Genomic DNA, 24310 nt, shown 5'->3' with positions numbered 1-24310 from the left:
ATCAGATCTTCATTAAATTTTTGAAAATTTTGAAAATCCACGAAATTTTTTGTGAAAATCCGCGAACTATTTTTGTTTTGTTTTACGATGTATACAAAGAGAACATGTTCACAATTAATTTAGAAGATGGGCGCGAAGCGCCCCCTAAGGCTAGTATCTTATAAATAACGTAATTTTCATCAATTTTCTGGCAAAGAATTCCAAAGAATTATTCTTAAAATTTTGGTGTGATACAGTGGTCGGTGGTTATATCAATACAATGAAAACGACTTTTTTATTTAAGTTTTGATTGCTAACAAGCTTTTTTTAGAATCATAAGTTTACAAGTAATTAAAGATAAGCTTTCCTATTGACAGCTTCTCTTTGTTTCCATGTTTATTTGTTTATATGAGCTGTTTAAAAGCTCGCTTTAAATCAAATTTAACTCAAATATTAGATTTCAAAATTATTATTTTTCTGTCATTCTTTCTCAAAATAAATCCATTATATAGATATGCATGAAGTCAGGGGCGTATCCAGGAATTTGTCCGTGGGGGGGGGACACTGTACACCAACAGGGCCCTCCCTCTGAATATACACTTCTGCATAAAACACGTTTCTTATCGCAAATGTAGTCTGTCTAGATTGGTTAGGTTTGCGAAAAGTTAAATAAAAGACCAAACAAGATGGAGATTGATGCTTGATCTTGTAATTCACAAAAGTTTAAACCTCTTTTTTTGTATTTCTTTGCTTGTCAGTTGTCTGTTTGTATCCAATAAACGTCAAAACAGCCGAACTGATCGGGTTCAACTTTTGTGCTGCAACGAACATAACCCCAGGACAGGTCTAGATGGTTGATCAAATTTCAAAAATTTTGTCGAAATCATTTTTTTTGAAAATTGCCGCTTGAAGAGCTAGAGGTATAACAGCTAAAAGTATAGACCTATAATTGTGGAACGAGTGTATATTTTTTCCTTTCTACGATATTTCATTTACAGCAGAAAACTTAAAATGGAAGACGACTGGATATTTGATTCGTTGATTGGATTTCTCCGTGGACCGGTCTGGAATGTTCCAATTCTCACTTACATCGAGCACAAGTCTTTAGGTAATTGTCTCTTCTATAATCCTGGTTTTTTGTGTACAATGGCGCTTGAGCTCGATATCCACTGTGGAAACTTTTAAATTTTTAGAAATTAGTGCTTGTTACTTTTTTGAAACTACCATATTGGATTATCTAGAAGAATTAATTTAATCCGTTCTACTGTTAACTACGGTTCATTTCAAGTACCGGGCTGATTTTTAACCAGCTATAGAGTAAGCTGTACAGTACAATAACAAACCATGTAAGAACACTGGGACAGTACGTCAAATGAATAACCTCCTTCCAGTGAAATCTATGCGTCTATATCTACATATATGTATATTTTGGTATAAACCCAAGTCATGGGCCGGTCGAAATTGAAGAATTTTGCATCGGAAAAATAGCAATTTTTTTCTTTCTGGAAAAGAAAACAAAAAAATGGCAGCTTGAACGCAATAATAATAAAAGATCAAATGCCAAATGATCAAATACCAAAATGATCAAATGATCAAAAAACAGAGAGAAACAGAGAGAAACGGAGAGAAACAGAGAGAAACAGAGAGAAACAGAGAGAAACAGAGAGAAACAGAGAGAAACAGAGAGAAAGAGATAGAAAGAGAGAGAAAGAGAGAGAGAAAGAGAGAAAAAGAGAGAAAGAGGAAAGGTTTAAAAACGTTTTCTAATTAGAATTTTTACAGTTTATAAAAGTTTTTTTTTAAAAAGTAGCTGCCCCAACTGTTTAGCGTACACTTTTTTGATCATTTCAAGAGTTTTGATCATTTGACTTTTGATCTTTTATTATTACTCTGCTTGAACATAGCACCTAATTGTTAGAATTAACCGCTATTCAAGTTAAAGAAAAACGACAATATCTTTCACATTATTGATCAAATAACGGTTTAAATGGTGCTGTTGTGTACTGGCGAAGGAACTACTCTGCTTTTACCACTCCAAACTACGCTTTAGTTGCGTACTGCAGTGATCTGCAGTACACTAAAGAAAACAATAATTTCTTGAACATTTTATTTTCCAGTTTTTGAGCCTGGTGAGGAGAACGATGAAGAATATGAAAAAATCCACGAAGAATACAAAAACTTGGTAGGTTTTATTTTGTATTTCAAAACTATTTTAATTTGTCATTATTCTCATTTATCTACATGGTCCGTGGGTATCTTGACAGTTGTTTTCAGAAACTCTGTTGAAGTCAGGTTTGAATGTTTTTCAAGTTCCCCTTTACTCATCTAAACAAAATCAAATCAAGTTCTAAGAATTTTAACGACAAAAAATCTGCAACGGCGCGGTGAAGATACAAAAAATTGTAAACTAAAAAACACTGTAAAGTAAAATAAGTATCAACCCATTTATTTTAAATCAATATTTACGTTCGCTGATTTCATTGGGATCGATTTTTTCATAATACTTCGAGAAAAATTATCCACGGCAGGCATTGTCGTCCTTGTTCCTACCTGAAAAAAAATAAAACAACTTTTTAAGAACGAAAAAATTAAGTTATCGTTTTTTCGCACGGATTTGTTGTGATTATTCCATTTTTAAAATGATTTGACAATTAGAAATTTGCGTTTTTCTGAGAATGATCTAATCATTTCGTAAACAACGAAAAATACTTTAACGAAACGATCCTCTTTTTGAGATAAAAAAAACAAAATTTTTAATTGTTTTAGGTTGTTTCTTTAACGAAATATCTTTGTTAACATTGTTAACGACATATCTTTGTTAACATCATTAACGATATATCTTTGTTAACATCATTAACGACATATCTTTGTTAACATAGTTAACGACATATCTTTGTTAACATTGTTTACGATATATATTAGTTAACATCATTCACGACATATCCTTGTTAACATCGTTAACGACATATATTTGTTAACATTGTTAACGACATATCTTCGTTAACATATATTGTTAATGACATATCTTCGTTAATATTGTTAATGACATATCTGTGTTAACATTGTTAGCGATACATCTTTGTTAACATTGTTAATAAAATATCTTTGTTAACATTGTTAATGACATATCTTCGTTAACATCGTTGACGATATATCTTTGTTAACATCATTAACGACATATTTTCGTTATCATCATTAACGACATATCTTTGTTAATATATATTGTTAACGATATATCTTTGTTAACATTGTTAATGGCATATCTTCATTAACATCTTTAAAAAAAATATATCTTTTTTATCATAATTAACGACATATCTTTGCTAACATATATAGTTAACAATATATCTTTGTTAATATTGTTAACGACATAAATCTTTGTTGACATTATTAATGACATATCTTTGTTAACATTGTTAACGACATATATCTTTGTTAACATTGTTAATGACATCTTTGTTAGCATCATTAACAACATATCTTCGTTAACATCATTAACGACATATCTTCTTTAACATTGTATTGTTAACAACATATCTTGGTTAACAATGTTAACGACATCGTTGTTAAGATCGTTAACTTCTCTCAATACAAAAACAGAGTGTGAAAACTAACCTCTGTTTTGTCTGTATTTGTAGCATTCGAGTCATTCGCGTGTTTTCTTCTTCTAAAATTAATTATTCCTTTAATATTTTTATAAAGCTACATATTTGTATGATGATAAAATAAAATATGATTAATTTTGCAAGGTGTAAGGAGTAAGGAGTCTTTAATAGATTAATTCGGGAAATAACATACAATCAGTTTTATAAATAAAATAATAATTGAAAATAGTCCAATAGAAGAAAGAGAAATATGAATAGCTTATTCGTTCTTGTTCAGACAAAGCATTCAAGGGTACCATTGTAAAGCGTACATGCCCTTTAATTTAGTATTAAGATTTATATAATTACATTTTCATTTTTTGGCTTTATAACTTTTTATGATTTTAAGATTGGCATTGCAGTCTTTTTAGTTAAAAACATTTTAAAACTCGTGGAACTCTACAGCAACAACTATATCAATTCTCTCTACTAAACCGCTCGTCTAATGTCTGCTGCTATGTCCCTTGTCTAAAAGACGCACTTTTTGCTCATATTCTCACTCCCTGGCCAGGAACAGCTGATTCCTTTCAGTTTTTTTTTAAATTTATTTTCTTTCTTTTTCAAAATCTTCCAAAATCCACAATGAAACCGTGAGCTGCCGCCATAGTATTTTTTGCTAGCTATTGTTACTGTAGAGTTTGTAGATTGAGGGAATTCATATTTTTTGCGTAATGTCCTCTACAACTTAAGAAATGTAGCAAAAATAGTAAATTTTTTATTGACTCTTACTTTTCTGTTTTTTCAATTAGCTGAGGTAAAATCTCCATCCGAAACTTTCTATGATTTGTAATATTTTTCTCAGTAAGAATTCTATTTTGAATTATTTTTATTATTTTTCGTTTGTCTTCAGATTTTATACTTCCTCCCAGGTTTTCTTGGGGGAAAAAACATTTTGTTTAAAATGTGAGAGACATTAAAAAAAAACATTTTTCAAGCTAAACCATGCCTCATAGGACCATTAAAAGGTTCAAAAAAGTTGCTAAGAATTAGAAAAATTATTTAATTGTTTTTTTTTCCTAAAGCGTCTTTGATTATAGCAATAAGTTGATCTGCTTCCTTCTTATTCAACAACATTTTACTTTTTTCTTCCGACTACAAAAAAATAGAATAATTAAAAAAAATTTAATTATATTAAACCAAAAACTGTAGAATAGGAAGACGTCACTTTAGGAAACTTATTTGTTAAATGAACTAAATCTGTGTACATTGTACAATACACTATTTTTTCTTGTTCTAGTTCCTCAATTTACTCAGAATCATAACAGTCGTCTTTCCATTTTATGGGTCTTACTGCATTTTTTTTATAAAATTCTTTTTTAACCATTTATTAAACTGACTTTACCTTGGTTATGTTTGGTGTCGAATGTGCTGAAGTATCAATAGATCCTTGTTTTTGCTCTTTTGAATCAATTTTCTGCTCTTTCGATTCAGTTTTCTGCTCTTTTGATTCAGTTTTTTGCTCTTTCAAATCAGTTTTCTGCTCTTTCGATTCAGTTTTCTGCTCTTTCGATTCAGTTTTCTGCTCATTTGATTCTGACGATTCAGACTCATTTGATCTGACTTTACGCTTGATATTTTGGTTTTGCAATGCAATACCTTCATCAGAGGGATCAGTATCAGAGGGATCAGTATCTTCAGCCAAATTTATTATTCTGTTTGAAGAAGAATTAGTTTCAGTTTGATTGTTAAGAAGCTCAGCAATATGTTCTTGAATAAATGCACGTAAAGTGTCAGCTTCATCTTCATCCAGGACTAGAGCAGAACTTTCATCTGTCTAAAAATAATGATAATATAAATAATAATTATGATAGTATAGTGAGAACTCTAGAAAACTGTGATTGAATGACGACATTAAAGCATCACTTTAATCGGTCAGATTGCGGTTCACTAAATAAAGTCATAACTTGAACCTATCAGTCGTCTTCCTTCCTATAGTTTTCTGGTTTACACTGTAGTAATAAATATAATAATAACATAACAGAAATAAATACTAGTGCTGGGCGTCGTTCCTAGGGAACAATTGTCTTTTACGAGAACAAACGGAATTATCAAGGACAATTCCATCGTTCTGAAAAAAAGAACGAACACATAGAACGCATTCTGAAAAATATTGGAACGATTATAATAAGGACGAACGTGGAACGAACGGAAATTGCTTTAATAGACTGTTAAATTCAGGACCGCGTTCTTATCACTGGGAACGCGTTTTAAGTCGCATTTTTAAATCAGGAATGTGCAGGGGCCCCCTACGCCCTTGAGAGGGGGCGCGCAAGGGGGTTGGGCTCATCTGGAGATTTGTTGAAAAAAACCTCGGATTCTTGATTTTGGAGGCTGTACTTTTAAAGCTTTCCATTTTCTTTCTTTAAAATCATTTTGTAAATTTCTTTTTTTTAATTATTCAAAGTTCACAAATCTACAAAGCAACTTTTAATTAATGTAGAATCAATTGAGAGGTTTAAAGTGATTGCAAATATAATTTCAATTCTGATTCACAACAATATCCTTCAAAGCTTTGTCTGAACAAGTATTGCATGAAGTATCCATGTTCCCATATTGAAAAATGATTATTTTCATTTGTGGTTTCTCTACAAAAGTGATCTTGCTTTTCTTGCTTCAGAAAGCATGGAGAAATAAAGGTTTTAAAGGTACGTCGGACATGCCACACTATAAATAGAGGATCACTTGAAATTATGCATGTATTCCATTTAAGTATAATTACATAATATGAAAATAAATACTTAAAAATATCACTTTTGCCCTTAACTAAAAAATGTTAATTAAAAAAACTTTAATCAATACTGCCTTCAATGAATATATAGATTTGATATTATTATATGTAATAAATCCTCTGAAAATAAAGATATTTTTTAAAAAACGTTTCCATCTCTATTTTTCACCCCTTGAAGCTTACACCACAGTATTAAGAGGGATTGTCTAATGAGTCCAATTAAGAAAATTGCATACATAATTTATTAACACTTGGGATGGAACCGTTCTTGACTATAAGAACACAGAGAACGGAACGTAACGGGAAGGACCATTCTTTGACAAAGATCACCAAGAACGGAACAGAATGGAACGTGGATGGAACGATTGAAAAAAGGTCGGAACGTGCCCAGCCCTAATAAATGTACAGTACACGCATAGGTCAATTAAATTTAATTTTAAAATAAAAGCATTAAGGGAGTGTCAACGTTATTGCATGTAATCTTTTAATCCTTCGTCAAAACAAAAGTATTTAAAAATATTCTTGTTTTTCATACAGTCGTTGTCGTAAACAATACAAGAAAGAGGACTGTCGAATTCATTTTTTTACTTCTACCAAGCTTTTAAACAGCATGGATAATGGAAACACATAAACATGGAAACAAAGAGAAGCTGTCAATTAACACTTGCAAACTTTTATTTAAAAAATCCTTGATAGAAATCAAAACTTGAATAGAAAAGTTGTCTTCATTGTAATGATATAAACGCCGACATCTGTATGTTTGCATTTGCGATTTTCTGTTAGATTGACAGAGATTTTGAAATTATATCTATTCTTGTCACCTTATTTTCTGCACTCATATCAGTTTCAGCACTGCTAAGGGACTCACTACTAATAAAAATCAGAATAAAATTTGGTTTTCACATTTTAGCTTAGTTTTAGCCTAAATAGTCAGTGGGTTTACCCGGTTTCTTCGGAAGGTTCCGAGTATTTTCTATTTTCTTGACTCTCATCCTTTTCATGGTTTTCTTCTTCAAGATCCTCATTGCTTGCCTTCAAATCTGCAAAATTAAATGAATTTGGTTTTAAAACAATTTTTCCGAAAAGAAGTCATCTCTGTTTACAATTTCCCGCGATGTACGTTAAAAAAATAAATTTATGTTGAAATATTCAAAATTTGTTATTTGCAATATTTGTGAAAGTCATCACTTGTTTTTAGGGAGTTGTCACTTGTTTCAGGGGAGTTGTCACAAGTTTTGCGGAGTTGTCACTTGTTTCAGGGGAGTTGTCACTTGTTTTTGTGGAGTTGTCTCTTGTTTTTGTGGAGTTGTCTCTTATTTTTGTGGAGCTGTCTCTTGTTTTTGTGGAGTTGTCTCTTATTTTTGTGGAGTTGTCTCTGTTTTTGTGGAGTTGTCTCTTGTTTTTGTGGAGTTGTCTTTTGTTTTTGGGGAGTTGTAACTTGTTTTTGTGGAGTTGTCTCTTGTTTTTGTGGAGTTGTCACTTGTTTTTGTGGAGTTGTCTCTTGTTTTTTTGGAGTTGTCTCTTGTTTTTGTGGAGTTGTCTCTTGTTTTTGTGGAGTTGTCTCTTGTTTTTGTGGAGTTGTCTCTTGTTTTTGTGGAGTTGTCTCTTGTTTTTGTGGAGTTGTCTCTNGTTTCAGGGGAGTTGTCACAAGTTTTGCGGAGTTGTCACTTGTTTCAGGGGAGTTGTCACTTGTTTTTGTGGAGTTGTCTCTTGTTTTTGTGGAGTTGTCTCTTGTTTTTGTGGAGTTGTCTCTTGTTTTTGTGGAGTTGTCTCTTGTTTTTGGGGAGTTGTCTCTTTTTTTTGAGTTTGTTACTTTTTTTGTGAAATTATCACTTATTTCTGGGGAATTGTCACTTGTTTTTCAAGTTTGTTACTTGTTTTGTGAAATTATTACTTGTTTTTGTGAATGCATTACTTGTTTTTGTGAATTTATTACTTTTTTTTGTGAAGTTGTCACTTGTTTTAAGAGAATTGTGAATTGTTTCAAAAGTTGACACTTATGTTGGATTAAAGCAACTTCTGAGGGTAGCACTGGTTTTGATGAGTTTTGCACTTTATTAGATATGTGTCTATTGTTTAAAGAAAAAATCTACCTCCTTTCGGCTTCATTTCATCTAAATTTTCAGTGGTATTCTCATCTTTAAAAGTTTGTGTACTGTTGTCCGTGTTTTCTTCAATCATAATCTCGGAATCCAAACTATAGTCTTCACTTTCCTCAAGGGAGCTAATAAATATTTTTTTGATTTAACTTTTTTAATTTTCTACTTTTCTTTCATTGATACAGATCTACCCAAAAAAGATGAGACTTTAATGACGGCTAAAAACAAGACACAATGTTCTAATTAATGATTTTTTAACGAAATAAGGAATTGAAGAGATCTGAAAAGGCTCTGAATTTAAGAGAAAAAAACGACATTTAATAAATATTGGATAGTTGTCTCTATAGTCTTATCTATGGTGGGTAACCGTGAACATTGACAAGGTTACCTGCTAGATTTAGAATCATTAAAATGATCACTTCTGTTGTAATCCTCTGCAGTTGTAGTACTTACAGTGAATACTTCTCCATACTCTATTGTGCTAAATATGTGACGGTCAGCTTTAACTTAAATTTTGCTCAAAATCTTTATCAGATAAAAACATTACCTCATTTCTTCTTCTGAATCATTTTCAGAATCGTTTTCAGAATCATTTTCAGAACCATTTTCAGGCCCATTTTTATAATCAATTTCTGAATCATTTGGACCATTTACAGAATCATTTACAGAATCCTTTACAGAATCCTTTTCTGAATCCTTTTCTGAACCCTTTTCAGAATTCTTTTCAGTATCATTTTCAAAATCATTTTCAGAATCCCTTTCTGAATCCTTTTCAGAATTCTTTTCAGTATCATTTTCAGTATCATTTTCAGAATCCTTTTCTGAATCCTTTTCAGAATCCTTTTCAGAATCCTTTTCTGAATCCTTCTCAGAATCCTTCTCAGAATCTTTTTTAGAATCATTTTCAGAAACATTTTCAGAATCATTTTCAGAATCATTTTCAGTATCATTTTCAGAATCCTTTTCTGAATTCTTTTCAGTATCATTTTCAGAATCATTTTCAGAATCCCTTTCTGAGTCCTTTTCAGAATTCTTTTCAGTATCATTTTCAGAATCAATTTCTGAATCATTTTCAGGACCATTTTCAGAATCATTTACAGAATCATTTTCAGAATCATTTTCAGTATCATTTTCGGAATCCTTTTCTGAATCCTTTTCAGAATCCTTCTCAGAATCTTTTTTAGAATCATTTTCAGAAACATTTTCAGAATAATTTTTAGGGTCATTTTCAGAATCAGAATCATTTACAGAATCATTTTCAGTATATTTTTCAGAATTATTTTCAGGAACTCCCCCAAAATTATCAATCATCGGATTTTCAATCTGAACCCTAAACATTTCAAGTTTTCTCCACAGTGAGACTTTTAACACTGGAATAGGAAGACCTCAAGTTATTTTTAGCAGTACAAAAAAAAACATTAAATACAGCATTGTGCAGCATACACAAACCAATTTAACTAAATAGGTTTCTTTATTAAAACATTTAGTTGCTTGTCACTGAATTTTCCTGTTTGATAATGTTCATCTTTAGACAATATTCCCTCGTTTTGCATGTTTTACAAATTAAAACTTACAGCGGATTGAAAAAGGGCAAAAATAATTTTTTATTTTAAGTGGTTTTCCTGTAGAGCATCGACAAATGATAAAATTCTAAAATTACCTTTCGTTCACATTAGGTTCTTCAAACATTCTGTTATCGATATATTTTGATCTTGGATGAATGCTGGATTTAATTCCAAGATTTATCCTGTTCTTTGGGTTCTTATTGGGGTTATAAGGATCTTCAAGAAAGGCTTCAACAACAGGATCAGAGTTGCCTTTTGGGATCATTATGTTAACTCGCAAATTCTCTTCTATGTTATCTTTACTGGGTCTTCTCCTAATAACATTTTTTTTCTAAACATATTATAATTATTTAAAGAGAGTGTGGACCCCCGTTTAAAAAAAATCGGCACGTCTGGGGTCACACCGGTACCATTAAACTCGTTTTCCGAGTAACAATGTGGAAGATATTTTTGAATAAGGATAATCATTAAACTTTACCAATTTTCTTCTTTTTCGCACGGGCAAAATAAAACAATGAAAAGTAAAAAATTTGAAGCTAGAAAAGGAGTCCGTTGCGAATCAGACATGGAGATTGCAGAAGGAGGATCACTTCAAGATTTTCCAAATTTAAAACATTATTCAGTATTCAGAATACTTACAAAAATTCATTTTCTAAAAAATACATACACAATAAATTTTTGTAAAATTTAGAATTTTTAGGGAAGATATTTTAGAGATATGATTATAAGTTTAGAATCGTGTGTATGGATTTCCTAACGCTTCTTTAGTCAGATCAATAACAACCTCAGCATCGTCATTGTTCAGAATAGAACTCTTTGTATCAACCAAGACCTGGAAATCGTACAGTAAGACCCATAAAAATGTGAATTGAAAGACGTATATTTGACCAAAGTTATGACTCTCAATCGTCCAATGAAACATGAAACACAACATGTAATTTTGTAGTGTACAACTGTACATGGACTTAATTAATTTAATAGGTTGGTTTTCAACCTACTGGTAAAATTTGTCCATAATGGAAGCTTAAAATTCTAATAAGAATGCTTTGATGTTTTCTTTCTATTCCACACTTTTATAGAACTCACTGTATTGATCCTAAAGAAATTCCTAGTTTAATTGTTACTTAAAACTGGCCTCAAAGTCAGATTTACTAAGATCCCATTATCTTTTCAACTTTGATCTTTAAAACTAAGAATCATGTTGTCTAGATTTATCTAAGGTTTACACCATTATAGAGTTACATAGATATAGGCATGAGAAAAATAGACTTTGTGGGGAGCGTTTAGCTCAACATTATGTAATTGTCTACTGATCAATTTGTGTACAGTGATTACCAGAAAACTCTGAAATAGTAGGGCGACTTTTATAACCAAGTTATGACTTTAAATAGTCCAATGGTAAAACTATTTGTATTGTTACGAAACAATTACACTTAAGTATTGCTATAATATTGTCTTCATATATCATTGTTTCTGGTTCTCATTGTAGGGTTTTGCTTGAATTAAAAAAGAGGCGTTCCATAGTAATGAAAAGTCACAAATGAAAACATAGAAATAGATAAAACACAGCACACTTTTATTGTATTAAATCTAACCCTATTATTTATTCAATTTGTTTCATAACTCACTTTAAAAATTAAACTAAAATATTACACTAGGATGTAATCTATTACTATTTTTGAGAAACTGTATTTCTTTGAAACTTCAAACCTCTTTCAAGTTGATATCAAAGATAAGTAAGAATTCTCAGTACGAAAATAAATCACTTTTGCTCAAGACAAAAATTCGAATCACTTTTTCACAACAAATTTAAGTTCACCAATTTTTGGTTTACGCGGGCAAAAAATACTGATTTAACTTTAAATTCACTAAAACTTATTGAAAGCTGATTTAATAAAACAGTTACAAGTATCCAATAACAATTAAAGTGTAAATGGGATATTTAGTTGTGAATTAAAAACATGTTAATGCATCAAAAATTTAAAGTTTTATTGAAGAATCAATTATAAATCTGAAGAACTGAAATTACCACGAGAATAAAAAAAGAGAAGACCACTTTCAAAACTGTTAACATTGCTCTTGAACTCTGAGCGGGTGTTAAATTTCATTATTTAATTTTCACGACAAAATCTTTATTTTTTCTTAATAACAAAGTGTCAAAATATTAAACATTTACTAGTATATTAAACACGGATTAAAGAGGTATAATCTTATCCCTGTAATGTTTACACTCTATATGTTTATTCAGCTGACAGCACAGAACTAATTGACAGTTTTCGGACAAATTTCACTTTTTATTCAACCATTTAGTATTTGATTATTAAACATCATACAAACCTGGAATGAACGATCCAGCTGAAGGTTCTTGTTAACAAACCTGGAATGAACGATCCAGCTGAAGGTTCTTGTTAACAAACCTGGAATGAACGATCCAGCTAAAGGTCCTTGTTAACAAACCTGGAACGAACGATCCAGCTAAAGGTCCTTGTTAACAAACCTGGAACGAACGATCCAGCTAAAGGTCCTTATTAACAAACCTGGAACGAACGGTTTCAGATGCACCAAGCCCTATACAGTAAACAGTATACATACTGTAACCAGTATGAGCAAAAAAGTTCGGAATAGGGATAGTTTCATTGATGTAACCCCTCCATTTCTCATATGTACCCGGAGCTAAGCTCAGATTTCAAGTAGTCTGGTCTGTAAGTATGGCAGCTTATTAGCTCTTTGTATAAAGCTATAGGTCGGACGAAAAGTAGGACGGATAATAGACCACCTCATGTATAGTTGCATTCAAGATATTTTGTCAGTTAAGAATCTCCTCTTGAGATCATGCATTCAACGCATGGAAACTCAACAAGTAAAAAATCCAAGCCAACGATGACCTCAGGTTCTATTTTAAGCTCAAGCCAATAACCTGACTCCACGAGGTGGCATGAATAGGACTGCCCAGGCTAAAGCCAAATAGATCGGCAGTCTCAACAAAGAGGAAGGTTGATTCGCCATATGAGGCGGAGAGTCTGTTGAAAACTTCTGCCTTATTCCAATAAGTATAGTATCAAATGTTATCTGTTTTTTATGTTGAAAATACATATTTTCCTAGAATTTGTAGACTTTTTCATGTCAGTTCAGGCTTTAACATTTCTTCAACTTTTAATTGTAACAATACCTTTTTCAGAAGTACCCCCCCCCTTTGGTCTAGGAATTGAACAAGGAAAATAGATAAATTATATTTCTGTTCTGTTTAGGAAAACAATGTAATTTTAAAAACAGGAATGGAAGGCAGTGTCTCGTCCTAAAATCTTTTAATTTCAATTGTGAATTACCAGCTCTACCCACCCACCTCCCCATATGGACAATATTCAGGTTGATTTTATGCTTGGTAGTTATATTTGACAATATTCAGGTTGATTTTATGCTTGGTAGCTATATGGATGATATGGGTATCAACGCTGATCAGTTTGAAGAAGCTTGTGCTAAAGGAAAAGCTGGGATTAAGACGCAGTTCCAACAAATGCTTTTTGAACAGGTAGGACACATAAATTTCAGTAGATCTTTTGAGTACTGTGCAGGTTTGCTTTACACTGCCTGGAATTGTACTGTACAGATTGCTCTAGCTGGTTAAAAGTCGCTTGAAATGAACAGGAGTTTACAGTGAAGACTTATTCAAAATTGAAACCCTTAAATAAATTTTGTTTAATATAAAACAGTTATCAAGCAGATGCATTATTATCAACAATTACAATTGTCTCTACTGATAAAAACTTTCAGAATCAATTTTCAGAGAAAAAATAAAAAATCTCCATTAGCCTTGCTTTAGAATTAAATATTGTGTTTAAAAACCCTGATATTTGAATGTAAATAATGTCGTTTTAACAAATTTGTTACCCACAAAGAATGCGACTTCAGAGACGGCTGTACGGAATTTATACTGTAGTGTCTGTTTCATCCTTGCAAACATATTCTTCTTTCTTAAATTCGTCTTTGCAATCTCGTCCTTTGTACGTAACCCTGTAACTACGTGTAGTATTGTTAATTAATCGATTTTATTCGTTTATTAACTTTTTTATCCTAAGATGAAACACTTTTGGTTCGTTGTTGGATAGTTTTTGATTTGTTTATTGCATATATAATTAATGCACAATGCACATTATTACTTAGGTGTGGGCTGCTGATGATTTTGTGATCTTCAAGCGAATGATGATTCAAAAAAATATTGAACTCCAGCTTCAGGCTTTAGAGCTAATTCAACAAAGGTAAAAATCAAAATTAAATGAAAACATCGTCTGTTTCAGTATAATTCAATTAAAAAAGAAGGCTAAAAAAAGAGGGTAATCATATTCATTAGTCATGCCCCTTATTTCAAGTTACTTGTGTAAGATTTTATTTATCAAATATTAAATATTTATTATTTTAGTATTTAAAATTATCTATTTCGATAGAGTAAGTAAATTAAAATAAGTATTTAATAAAGTCTATAGATTGTTATGTTTAAAGAGTTTAAAGTGTTATTATTGTTTAATGCTTTATGGTAACTATAATGGCGTTCTTTTTGCCTTATAGAATTCAATGTTTACGATTGAAACTGTCATCTATCAACGGTTTTGTGTACTAAGGTACGGAATACTCCCTGCCGTGCTGCAGCCTGGTGGGGATGAGGAAGATGAAGGGGATGAGGGGGATGTGTCTAACAAGGTAAAAAAAGCTTACTTCGAATTTTAAGTCGTCTTTAAAGAGACTGTAAGCATTATTTAGAGTGACCCTCCATTCAAAGATTGCCATATATGCCTGATTTCCAACGCACGGCAAACTATAAACCAGGAGGAGACGGTCAAATTGACTCTGTGACTCCGTTGCTCCTATAGTTCTGATTTTTCGCGTGTGCGTAATAAAAGCAAATTTATTTGGTTACATAATATGGATTCAAAACATTTTTGTTTTTCTCATAAGCTCTTCAATAAGAAGAGTTATGATAAAAACATATAAGATGAATTATTAAATTATTAAATAAGTATGAATTATTTTCAAGGTTTTTTTTGTTCCGGAAAACAGAAAGAAATTATCAGAATTATCATTTTAAATTTAGAAAAACGAAAATATCTTCCACATTATTTATAAGCTTAAGGTTTCAAGAGTACCGTTGTAAATCGGACATTGCCATCTTTACATGGAGTCCATGGAGGGTCACTTGAAATTAAGATTTGAAAATATAACGTTGTCTTTAGAAGAATTTTTTTGAACATTTAATAGATATTAGTGCACTTCGTAAAACCGACATTTTTTAGTGAATATACATTACAATAAATAAAAAAGACATTTTAAATAATTATATTATATAATCATGATTTTACAGATAGGAGATTTTAATGATAAAACATTTCATAAGAATAACATTTAATAGATAAATTGATAAATGTAATATTTATAACTTTGCTTAAAAATACGTTATACTATTGGAATGATATATACTTTGGAGAAAAAAACTCAGCGGGATCGGTTGAACCAGCGGTTGAGATCTAGCCTAGACTCTACGCAGTTCATAATAAGAAATTAAGAAGAAATTTACAATTTGTTCACTAAATCACACTTTTTCAACAAATGAAATATAATTTTTCATGAATAACGTTTTCAGATTTTTTAGCATCTTTTTTGCTTTCAACCGCTGGTTTTCAGATTTTTCAGCAACTTTTTGCTTTCAACCACTGTTTTAAAGATTTTTCAGCAACTTTTTTGATTTCAACCGCTGTTTTTCAGATTTTTCAGAACTTTTTTACTTTCAACCACTGNCTCTCAATAGGAAAAATACTTTAATATTATGATTTATATAAAAACTAATGTTCCTCTCTCAATAGGAAAAATACTTTAATATTATGATTTATATAAAAACTAATGTTCCCCTCTCAATAGGAAAAATACTTTAAAAATTTGAGAAAAAAAGGCGCATTTCTTATTCTGAACTGCGTAGAGTCTAGGCTAGATCTCAACCGCTGGTTCAACCGCTCCCGTTGAGTTTTTTTCTCCAAAGTATATATCATTCATACTATTGTTTCAGAGTGAGAATAGGCTTATGCGGGAAATTGTCAGGTTTTAGATGGCTTTGTTAAAATTGCACTTTTTAATTTTAAAAAGGAGTTTTAAATTCACAGTTTACACTTTTTCACCTTTTTGTTCGTGATATCAAACTTTCCTAAATCATTTCAAACAAAACATTCTCTTTAAAATTTCAAAATTAATGTTATGGTGTTATCTAGCAGTCACACTGCAGACCAGAGTGACTACGGTTCAAAGTCGTGACACTCGGTTAAAACCTTTTTAAGCTTGCATGCCTACCCCTATGTTATCATAGAATAATTAATTTAAAATCTGAACTGTGTGCTAAGTATCTTAATTTTATGATCAAAAGATTTAAAGTTGATTAAGTTGTTAACATTTTTTGTAGAATATTTTTCTAAATTCGTAAAAATCCGCGAAATTATCATTTATATACAGTAGTAAATATAGTATAATAAAGACTAGATATTTTTCAAATGTCAAAATTTTTATGTTAACACGTAGTGCACATTTAAAAAAAAAATTTTGAACATATACGTAAGGAACAAAATAATGTTTGGTTTGAGTGCCACAACTTTGAACCTGGCGGTCAATTTGATCCAGTGTGTGCAGTGGTAAAGTTTCAACACGTTTTCAAAACGACAGTCTACAACAAACGGAAAAGTTTTATTTCAAGGAAAGGGACTGTGAGTGTGACCCTCCATACGCAAAGATGTTCACGCCCGGTTCACAATCACAACATTAACCTTGAAACCTATATTTGATCAATAATATGAAAAATATTCTTGTTTTTTAGGTTTAAAAACAAACGTTTTCCTCAAATAACAAATGCGCAAGTAACTTTTGAAGTGAACCCACAATTAAATATAATTAGCAATCAAAATTATAAACATTGATATGTTATTAATGACTAGATTATCAGACAAAGCTTTTAAGGGTATTATTGTGAATCGGGCAATGTGATTTTTTAAATTTACTGTCACTTTAAATTACCATTACAGTCCCTTTCAGAATAATCAAAAAAAATTTAAAAATATTTAAAATTTGATTTTAAAAACTTTGGTTGTTCAATTTTTTTAGATTTGATAAACATTCTGTTAAGTTTGGACTTTTTAATCACCAAACATGCTTTATATCTCATTATGTGTTTATATTTTTTCTACACCTTTTATTTGCTGCTTAGCTTCCATTTTTTTCAATTAATAATCGTGAAATTTAACAAATATCCTTTTTTATACAAATGTACTTACAGAGTAGGGAGTGTGAATCCAATTCAGAATACAAATACGAAAAGTTCAGGTCAAAAAGCGGAAATTTTTAATATCAACGTTCTTGACAGTTTTTGGGAAAATCTGATTTTTTAAATTTATTTCTATATTAATTACAGTTTATCCCGTTAAACATGGTAATTTATAGACGACCAAATGAGAAAAAGCATATAATTATATATTCTTTCCTCGTTAAAATGGCACAGATAAAACAGAACTCAACTATAACTTGACTTTTTAATGCCAGAAGTCGACTTGAGATAGCCTCAACATTTTTAACATATTTAATGTTCCGATTTCAAACTTGGCCTGAACATCAGAAACTCGACGTTTTTTTTATTTTCTTTAATTACTCAAACATTACTCCAATTCCAACTACTTATTGCTAAAGTAAAATGTTTTAAATTACTGTTCCAAATTCTGGAGCAAAAAAAATATAAAAAAAAACTTTAATATTATGATTTATATTAAAACTAATGTTCCCCTCTCAATAGGAAAAATACTTTAATATTATGATTTATATAAAAACTAATGTTCCTCTCTCAATAGGAAAAATACTTTAATATTATGATTTATATAAAAACTAATGTTCGTCTCTCAATAGGAAAAATACTTTAATATTATGATTTATATAAAAACTAATGTTCCTCTATCAATAGGAAAAATACTTTAATATTATGATTTATATAAAAACTAATGTTCGTCTCTCAATAGGAAAAATACTTTAATATTATGATTTATATAAAAACTAATGTTCGTCTCTCAATAGGAAAAATACTTTAATATTATGATTTATATAAAAACTAATGTTCCTCTCTAAATAGGAAAAATACTTTAATATTATGATTTATATAAAAACTAATGTTCCTCTCTCAATAGGAAAAAGCCTTGAGAGTACATTGAAAGGTTTTGCAACAAATTTCCCGAGGAAATATTTAGTTTTAAATGGTTTATTAATTGGTTCATATGTCTGGGGTAATGTTGGGGCATTCCAATTATATTGAACAGAAACTTTTAGTAAAATCCAATAAAACAAATATCTTATACAGGCAGCGGTTGGCGTTTTTGTTCGAAAACATATCTTTTTACTTTTAACAATCAATAACCTTTTTTTTTCTAATTTAATCTTTGTAAAATAACAAAGAAGTGCTTAGAAATTATTTAGAATTCTTTAATTTTATATCATTAGTGTTCATAATTAAAATTATTTCTTAAAGAGCCCCAATTTGATGGCAAACAAACCATCGTCTATTTCTAAGGTCCATCAAAGCTGTTCACAACCGTAGGGCCGGGATTGCTGCAATCTCTCGTGTTAGGTTTTATTCCAGAAGGTTCTGGATTTATGACTAGCTGTCCGTATAGAACACCTTGGATTTCAGAAAACCAAGAAGAAAAATCTTGGGAATTCATTTTATATATTTGTAAATGAAATTTTTTCCTTTCTTAAGTTAATTGAGCTTTTCGAATATTCGACATAGTTTTGCACCCAATGAAAGGACGACAAAAACTCAATTGAACGGACCTTTTAAATCAAAAACTTTATGTTAGAGCACATTTTTAAATCTGTTTAAGTAGTAAAACCCCCAAAATCCCTCAGCATCTTTCCGCCTGTTCGTCAATTTAAATCGTTTAATAATCATTTTATAAAACTAAAAGAATTAATTAGATCAAAGTTAAAAATACCTTCTTCAAATGATGAAGCTACGAATAAACCGAAGTCAGAAGAAGATATATTTCAAACGGTTCTTAGGTAGAAACTTAATAAAAGGGGGGGGGGCTTTTTCCCCACTTTAATGTTGTACTTATGTAGTAACTATCTTAATCATAAACTTTTAATCTCTTAAAATATCCACATTTTCAGCTCTTGTCTTTAAATATGAATTTTTTTTACTATTTTTTCATTAAGTTATAAGCTGCCTGCATGCATATTGTGTTTATGTAAAATGAAATTTTATTTTAGGAAAATCAAACTAAACCTAAAGATATTAATTAATTTTGAAAAGTCCTGATCAGTCAAGTAAATAAGTCACTCGATCCCTCAGCAACTCCCTCTAAATACTGAGCTGTGAGCCTCAAAGCGAGGGAGCCTGTTGGACCACACACTTCACATATATATAGATATAAGATGGGTCTTGTTTAGTTTACTTAATGATTGCATGTATATGTGTTTGACGTGTTAATTATTTTAAACACAACAGACTTAAATCTGATAATTTTTGACAATGTTTGAAAGCCTTTCCGGGTCCGCTTTTTAAGTCAGTTTTTTTTATAGCTAAAAACTGTCACAGAAAATATTTTTAACGAAATTGATGATAAAAATCCTAACTAAAATAGTTTGAAATTTCTAAAAGTTTCTGAACAAAATGTTCCTTGTTGTAACATTGTCTCGTGTTTAAAGATTTAAAATATTTATAAAAAGTTAATTTGAAATGTTCCAGGCACTCTAAAGCCGAGCATGAAGCCCTTGTTGCTGCTTTAAATGACGAGGAGGCAGAACTTGAGAAGGTGTAGAAACATTTTTTATTTAAAAAAAAGAAAAAATTTTTATGTTTTTGTTGATCAAGTAATTTATCTTTAAATTAAATTAAAAATTAAATTTCGAGTTTTAATTTTTTTCTGAAAATTGTTCTGAATCTTTTAGACTTAAATTTGGTCCAGGGTAAACAGGGGGAGGGGGGGTCCACCCCTTGAACAGAAAAGTAGCAGATAGGGTTCTGAGGGGTGGAGGGTAACCTCATCAATAGTTCAGATTGATTCAGTATTCTAAAATTTAAATTATTTTAGAAATGTAATAATAAAAATAAAATTTAGAATTTAATGAAGTCAAAATGTCTTAACCTTCCTAGGTAACCAACCCTACCGCAAAATAAAACAAAAACTCATATGCAAGCTTGTCTGTTTTGGATTACTTGTATACTACGAAAAAGGTTCTTTTCAGGGATTAAATTCTTCAATTTTTAAGTTCTTCACTTTAGTTTTAATAAATTTTTCCTTTTTTAGGCCCTAGCAGGTAGTGTGGATGAACTTAACAGACTAGAAGCCGAAAAAAAAAATCAGGTTAAATTGTTAATTTGTCAAATTGTTAAAAAAAAGCTTAAAATTCAGTCAAGTCAATGTATGGATGAAATTGTAGAGAGGTTTTTTAATGTTCTAAAAAATTATAATATTTTACACATTCATTACACATTAAAAATTGTAAAATAATTATTTTCATTTCGAATTCAAACCACTTCAAACCTAACTTTAAAATGGTTTTTTTAACAAGTTTTGCCAATTTTAGGAGGCCATATTCGTAGAGCATTTGAAGAATGCAAATGTGACTAATACTGCAGGTGAGGGGGGAAAATAAATTAAACGGAGTGACTGGCTAGGTATGGTAGTTGAACTGAGATTCCAGTGTTTTATGGTTATCAAATAAAACTTGATATTATACCGAGCCAGTCACTCCCTTCATAGTGGGATTCAGATAACAGTGACATTATCATTGTTTTTTTCTTCTTAAAATTGTAAATTAAACTATTTCTTTAAAAGAAAAAAAACCAAATTCATTTCATAGTTTTCTGATACGAATAATTTGAATTTACTTATAAACCGTTCAGGGGTACAGTTACGATTTTTTTTAGGGTGGTGGGGGGGGGATCTTCACGATAAATCAAATCAAACCAAATCATATGTTTTTCTTCAGTAAACGTAATTATAAATTAAACATTATATAAAATTAAGATTAACATATAATTTAAATTACTACAATAACAAAGGGTTTTAACTTTGAAAGGGAAAATGTAAATTCTGGCGTTGAATACACCCCCCTCCTGCAAAGTTCAAACACCCAAGGATTTTTTTTAAACGTATTTTTTTAGCTCTTGGACTTGGAGAAATTGCTTCACCGATAACCCTGCCCGATCCTACAGAGGAGGTTCGAATAGTTTAAGAGTAAATAGTAAAAGCTCTCAAATATTTTTTCTTACTTAGGGTAAAACCAAACATTAATAACATATAGATTGAACACTACTAGATTTCGCCAATTCAAGATTTAAGGGTTTTTCTATCACAATAATCCTGAGGCAGAAGCCCAAACGAGTTCTGCACAGGCAGCGTTGAATTACAAAACAGAGAGAATGCGCGTTACTCCTTTGGGCCTCTGCCTAAGAGTTATTGTGAACGAAAACCCCTTAAGTCTTGAAAAAGCGACATCTAGTGTTCTATCTGTATTGTTCAAAAATATCTTCCACATTGTTACTCGGAAAACGAGTTTAATGGTACCGGTGTGACCCAGACGTACGAATTTTTTGAATGGGGGGTCCACACCAAGGATGTAAGGCAAGGAAAGACATTTCAGAAGTGTAAACACAAGACGGATGTCACAGCCTGACATGGAATTCATTTTCACAAAAATAATCTATGAAATATTCTGGTCATAAGAAACTATTATGTGAATTTTCAAAATTATCAAAATTAAATGCTTTTAACCTCTTCGGATACTAAACGAACACTGATGTATCTATTCTTATTTACAAAGTCCGCCGAGAGAGAACTGGTTTCAATATGTACGCAGAGTATACGCAACTGCAATTAACTTTCCTTGCATTATTACCTTGATCAAAACCAAGTTAAACCAAATACTGTTTTTAAGTACGGGAAGTGTTATTAAACTATACACTCTACGGAGTACACTATATCTGAACTGAACACACTTTACACTGTACAGAGGGGGGGGAGAGTGGAAACGTAACCAAACGCCACCCAAACGTGTTTTGCGCCATGCACGCTTCTCAATTGGTTATCAGAAATAAAAACTTAACATTAAATCTTTTATTTCATATGAAATAGATTTGCAATTGACCTCTGTTAATGGTCGTATGGTGTACAATATTCTTAAAGCTTTCTTTACTGCTCCTCAGTTTCTAAAATAAATCTATAAATATGCCACATGAAGCGCAAGAAATAAAATTACGTTTTTGAACTTTTTAGTATGCACGCTCCTAAATAAGCAATTAAGTGCTAGAAATAAGTGAACTCAATACTTTATTTTCACTAGTTTTTTTTTAAATCTTTTGTTCTTTCTATGCATGTAATTATTCTGTTGTAGATGTTGAACTCGAGTAGGCGAATACAAAAATCTAAAATTGAAAAGATTTTTTGAAAATATCTTTTTTAGCTTTATCAATTTATTCATTTTTTTTTATTTTTTTTATGAAACAAATTATTTGATACATGTATTTAATGCAGAATGCAGATAATCATTTTTCCAATCTTCTTGTTTCCTGGCTGTCCTGTTTTGCTCATTCAATTAGCTGCATACCCCCGCCCCCCCCGGATGGTTAATATGCAGTTTCGAGATGCTGATCAGGCAATTTGTAGTATTTCAATATCAGCTCTCGAGTTTCTGTATTTATTCCAGTTGTTTTTGATATCGGCCATCTATTCAGGTTTATTGCTGACATTGTTGTATAATGAGAACTTCCCTTTGTCAGCTGCATTACATGTATCAGTGTCTTGCAGTAATTTAGAAAGAAATTAAAAGACCTCCTAGCCTTAACTGCATTAGGCTGGGTTCAAGGTGATTTAGATTTACCCCCTAGGAAAGGAACACCCAATGAAACCGAAAATATCTTTTAAATGGAGCGATGAGATAATTCTTTTGAAAACAGGCAACCCGACCTTTTAGTGTTTAAACTCCAATCATGAAATGCAGTCATTAAATCAGCTAATTGGATCTAAGATTCGTAATTTTTTTCTAGCACTTCATGTGACATATTTATAGATTTATTTTCGAAACTTGTTGATGTTACACTTTTTATTTCTGATAACCAATTGAGGAGCGCGCATGCCGCAAAACACGTTTTGGTGGCGTTTGGTTACTTCTACACTCCCCCCTCCTGTACACACTGTACGGTGTACGGTGTATTCAGTGTTCACAGTACAGTGCACATTGTAAACTGTAAACTGTACAGGTTGACCCTGTAGAGCTAGAAAAGCGCACAGCGTTCCTTCGTGCGCAGCGGGACAAACTTCTTGAACTCAAGCGCGTAGAGAGAGAGAAACAGCTGGCGCAGGCAGAGGTCACTCATGCCCAGGTAACAAAACCAGTTTTATCATTTATAAATATAGCAGACTATCAGAGCGCTTCGCGGATATCTTCTATTTCAACTTTTAACAGATATTTAGAAATTTTTTTTTTTATTTTTTTTTTAATAAAATGAATATGAAGGACCCTGGAAGTCAGGAAAGCTCTGGCAAAGAAACTCTTGGATGAAGTTGTTCATAACGAAGACGACTAATTAATTGATCTGTTATTGATTAATTAATCGCAATTTGATAAGCTAATTTAATTCTTGATATATCGTAGGGCCGGACTATCGTTTTAGTTCCAACAAACCTTTCATTTAAAAAAGGACACAGTACCTTTAAACATATTTCCTATCAATGATATCGTCGTTTATCTGAGTGGAAAAATGTTTAATTCTAACAATTATTTCCATTGTTTCTGAAGCAGAATTGTGCTAGTCTCTTTATAGAGAAACACAATTAATGATCAGTTTAAAAAAAAAATTGATTTACTGATTTGCTAGTTGTTTAATTAATCAAATGTATAAGATAGTTGATCGATTATTTCTGTTAAGAGATCAAGTCATCGAAATTCACAATCAAAAATATATCTAAAATTCAATGTAATGGTCACTTAAAAATTTAAATTTTGTTTTTAATTTGCAATTTTTGTAGAATTTATCTTCGATTGATTGATTGAAAAGAAATCTTGAAAATTCAATGTTTATCTTTCACTTATAAAATGGTTTGAAAATTGTTTCGCTACAAAGCACCACTTGAATTTTCTTTGTACTGCTTTTACCGTAATGTTATTTAATTTTATATTTGTAAACTTTGCCAGAAATTGAATAAAAATCACAACACGCTTTTATCCGGTTTATTCTGGAGATTATACAGGGTGTCTCGCGAAACATCACAGTTTAGATTT

The 24310-nt window shown here is 31.0% G+C and overlaps 2 protein-coding genes across 6 annotated transcripts; one reads left to right on the top strand and one right to left on the bottom strand.

Moving 5' to 3' along the window:
* The first annotated feature begins 422 nt into the window (after nucleotides 1-422).
* LOC111706702 (cilia- and flagella-associated protein 36) lies at nucleotides 423-23590 on the top strand. Its single transcript, XM_023479620.1, has 15 exons — nucleotides 423-1087; nucleotides 2097-2161; nucleotides 13422-13544; nucleotides 14177-14271; nucleotides 14632-14710; nucleotides 16068-16099; nucleotides 17319-17365; nucleotides 18214-18262; nucleotides 19001-19084; nucleotides 19773-19839; nucleotides 20335-20391; nucleotides 20615-20666; nucleotides 21195-21250; nucleotides 23289-23423; nucleotides 23546-23590. The coding sequence occupies exons 1-15, from the start codon at nucleotides 991-993 to the stop codon at nucleotides 23588-23590; spliced, it is 1083 nt and encodes a 360-aa protein (XP_023335388.1). The 5' UTR covers nucleotides 423-990.
* On the bottom strand, nucleotides 2162-12119 carry LOC111706703 (clumping factor A). 5 transcript variants are annotated; one of them, XM_023479621.1, is made up of 15 exons: nucleotides 12045-12119; nucleotides 10769-10847; nucleotides 10655-10667; nucleotides 10111-10329; nucleotides 8998-9780; nucleotides 8839-8931; nucleotides 8445-8575; nucleotides 7295-7391; nucleotides 7173-7221; nucleotides 4966-5397; nucleotides 4640-4715; nucleotides 4353-4497; nucleotides 3595-3646; nucleotides 2446-2529; nucleotides 2162-2304 (listed from the first exon to the last, which is right to left on the bottom strand). In XM_023479621.1, exons 1-15 carry the CDS (start codon nucleotides 12087-12089, stop codon nucleotides 2209-2211), a joined length of 2394 nt encoding a protein of 797 aa, XP_023335389.1. In that variant the 5' UTR covers nucleotides 12090-12119; the 3' UTR covers nucleotides 2162-2208. The 5 variants fall into 5 exon arrangements, with proteins under 5 accessions (XP_023335389.1, XP_023335390.1, XP_023335391.1 ...); XM_023479622.1 differs by having other exon boundaries at nucleotides 4353-4501; nucleotides 4644-4715; XM_023479623.1 differs by having other exon boundaries at nucleotides 7173-7218.
* Nucleotides 23591-24310: the final 720 nt, after the last annotated feature.

The sequence above is a fragment of the Eurytemora carolleeae genome, unplaced genomic scaffold (assembly GCF_000591075.1).
Source record: "Eurytemora carolleeae unplaced genomic scaffold, Eaff_2.0 scaffold193, whole genome shotgun sequence".
Taxonomy (NCBI): domain Eukaryota; kingdom Metazoa; phylum Arthropoda; class Copepoda; order Calanoida; family Temoridae; genus Eurytemora; species Eurytemora carolleeae.
The sequence above is the reverse complement of the archived record's forward strand: the minus strand, read 5'-3'. Positions and strand labels throughout refer to the sequence as shown.

Coding starts and splice junctions, on each gene's coding strand:
- LOC111706702 (XM_023479620.1), top strand. CDS start 991: ATGGAAGACGACTGGATATTTGATTCGTTGATTGGATTTCTCCGTGGA. Junction 16,100..17,318: donor CTTATGCGGGAAATTGTCAG/GTTTTAGATGGC, acceptor ATGTACTTACAG/AGTAGGGAGTGTGAATCCAA. Junction 17,366..18,213: donor TACAAATACGAAAAGTTCAG/GTCAAAAAGCGG, acceptor CTCTCTCAATAG/GAAAAAGCCTTGAGAGTACA.
- LOC111706703 (XM_023479621.1), bottom strand. CDS start 12,089: ATGTTAACAGTTTTGAAAGTGGTCTTCTCTTTTTTTATTCTCGTG. Junction 7,392..8,444: donor TGAAATGAAGCCGAAAGGAG/GTAGATTTTTTC, acceptor TTAATTTTGCAG/ATTTGAAGGCAAGCAATGAG. Junction 5,398..7,172: donor ATATGAGTGCAGAAAATAAG/GTGACAAGAATA, acceptor CATTATTTTTAG/ACAGATGAAAGTTCTGCTCT.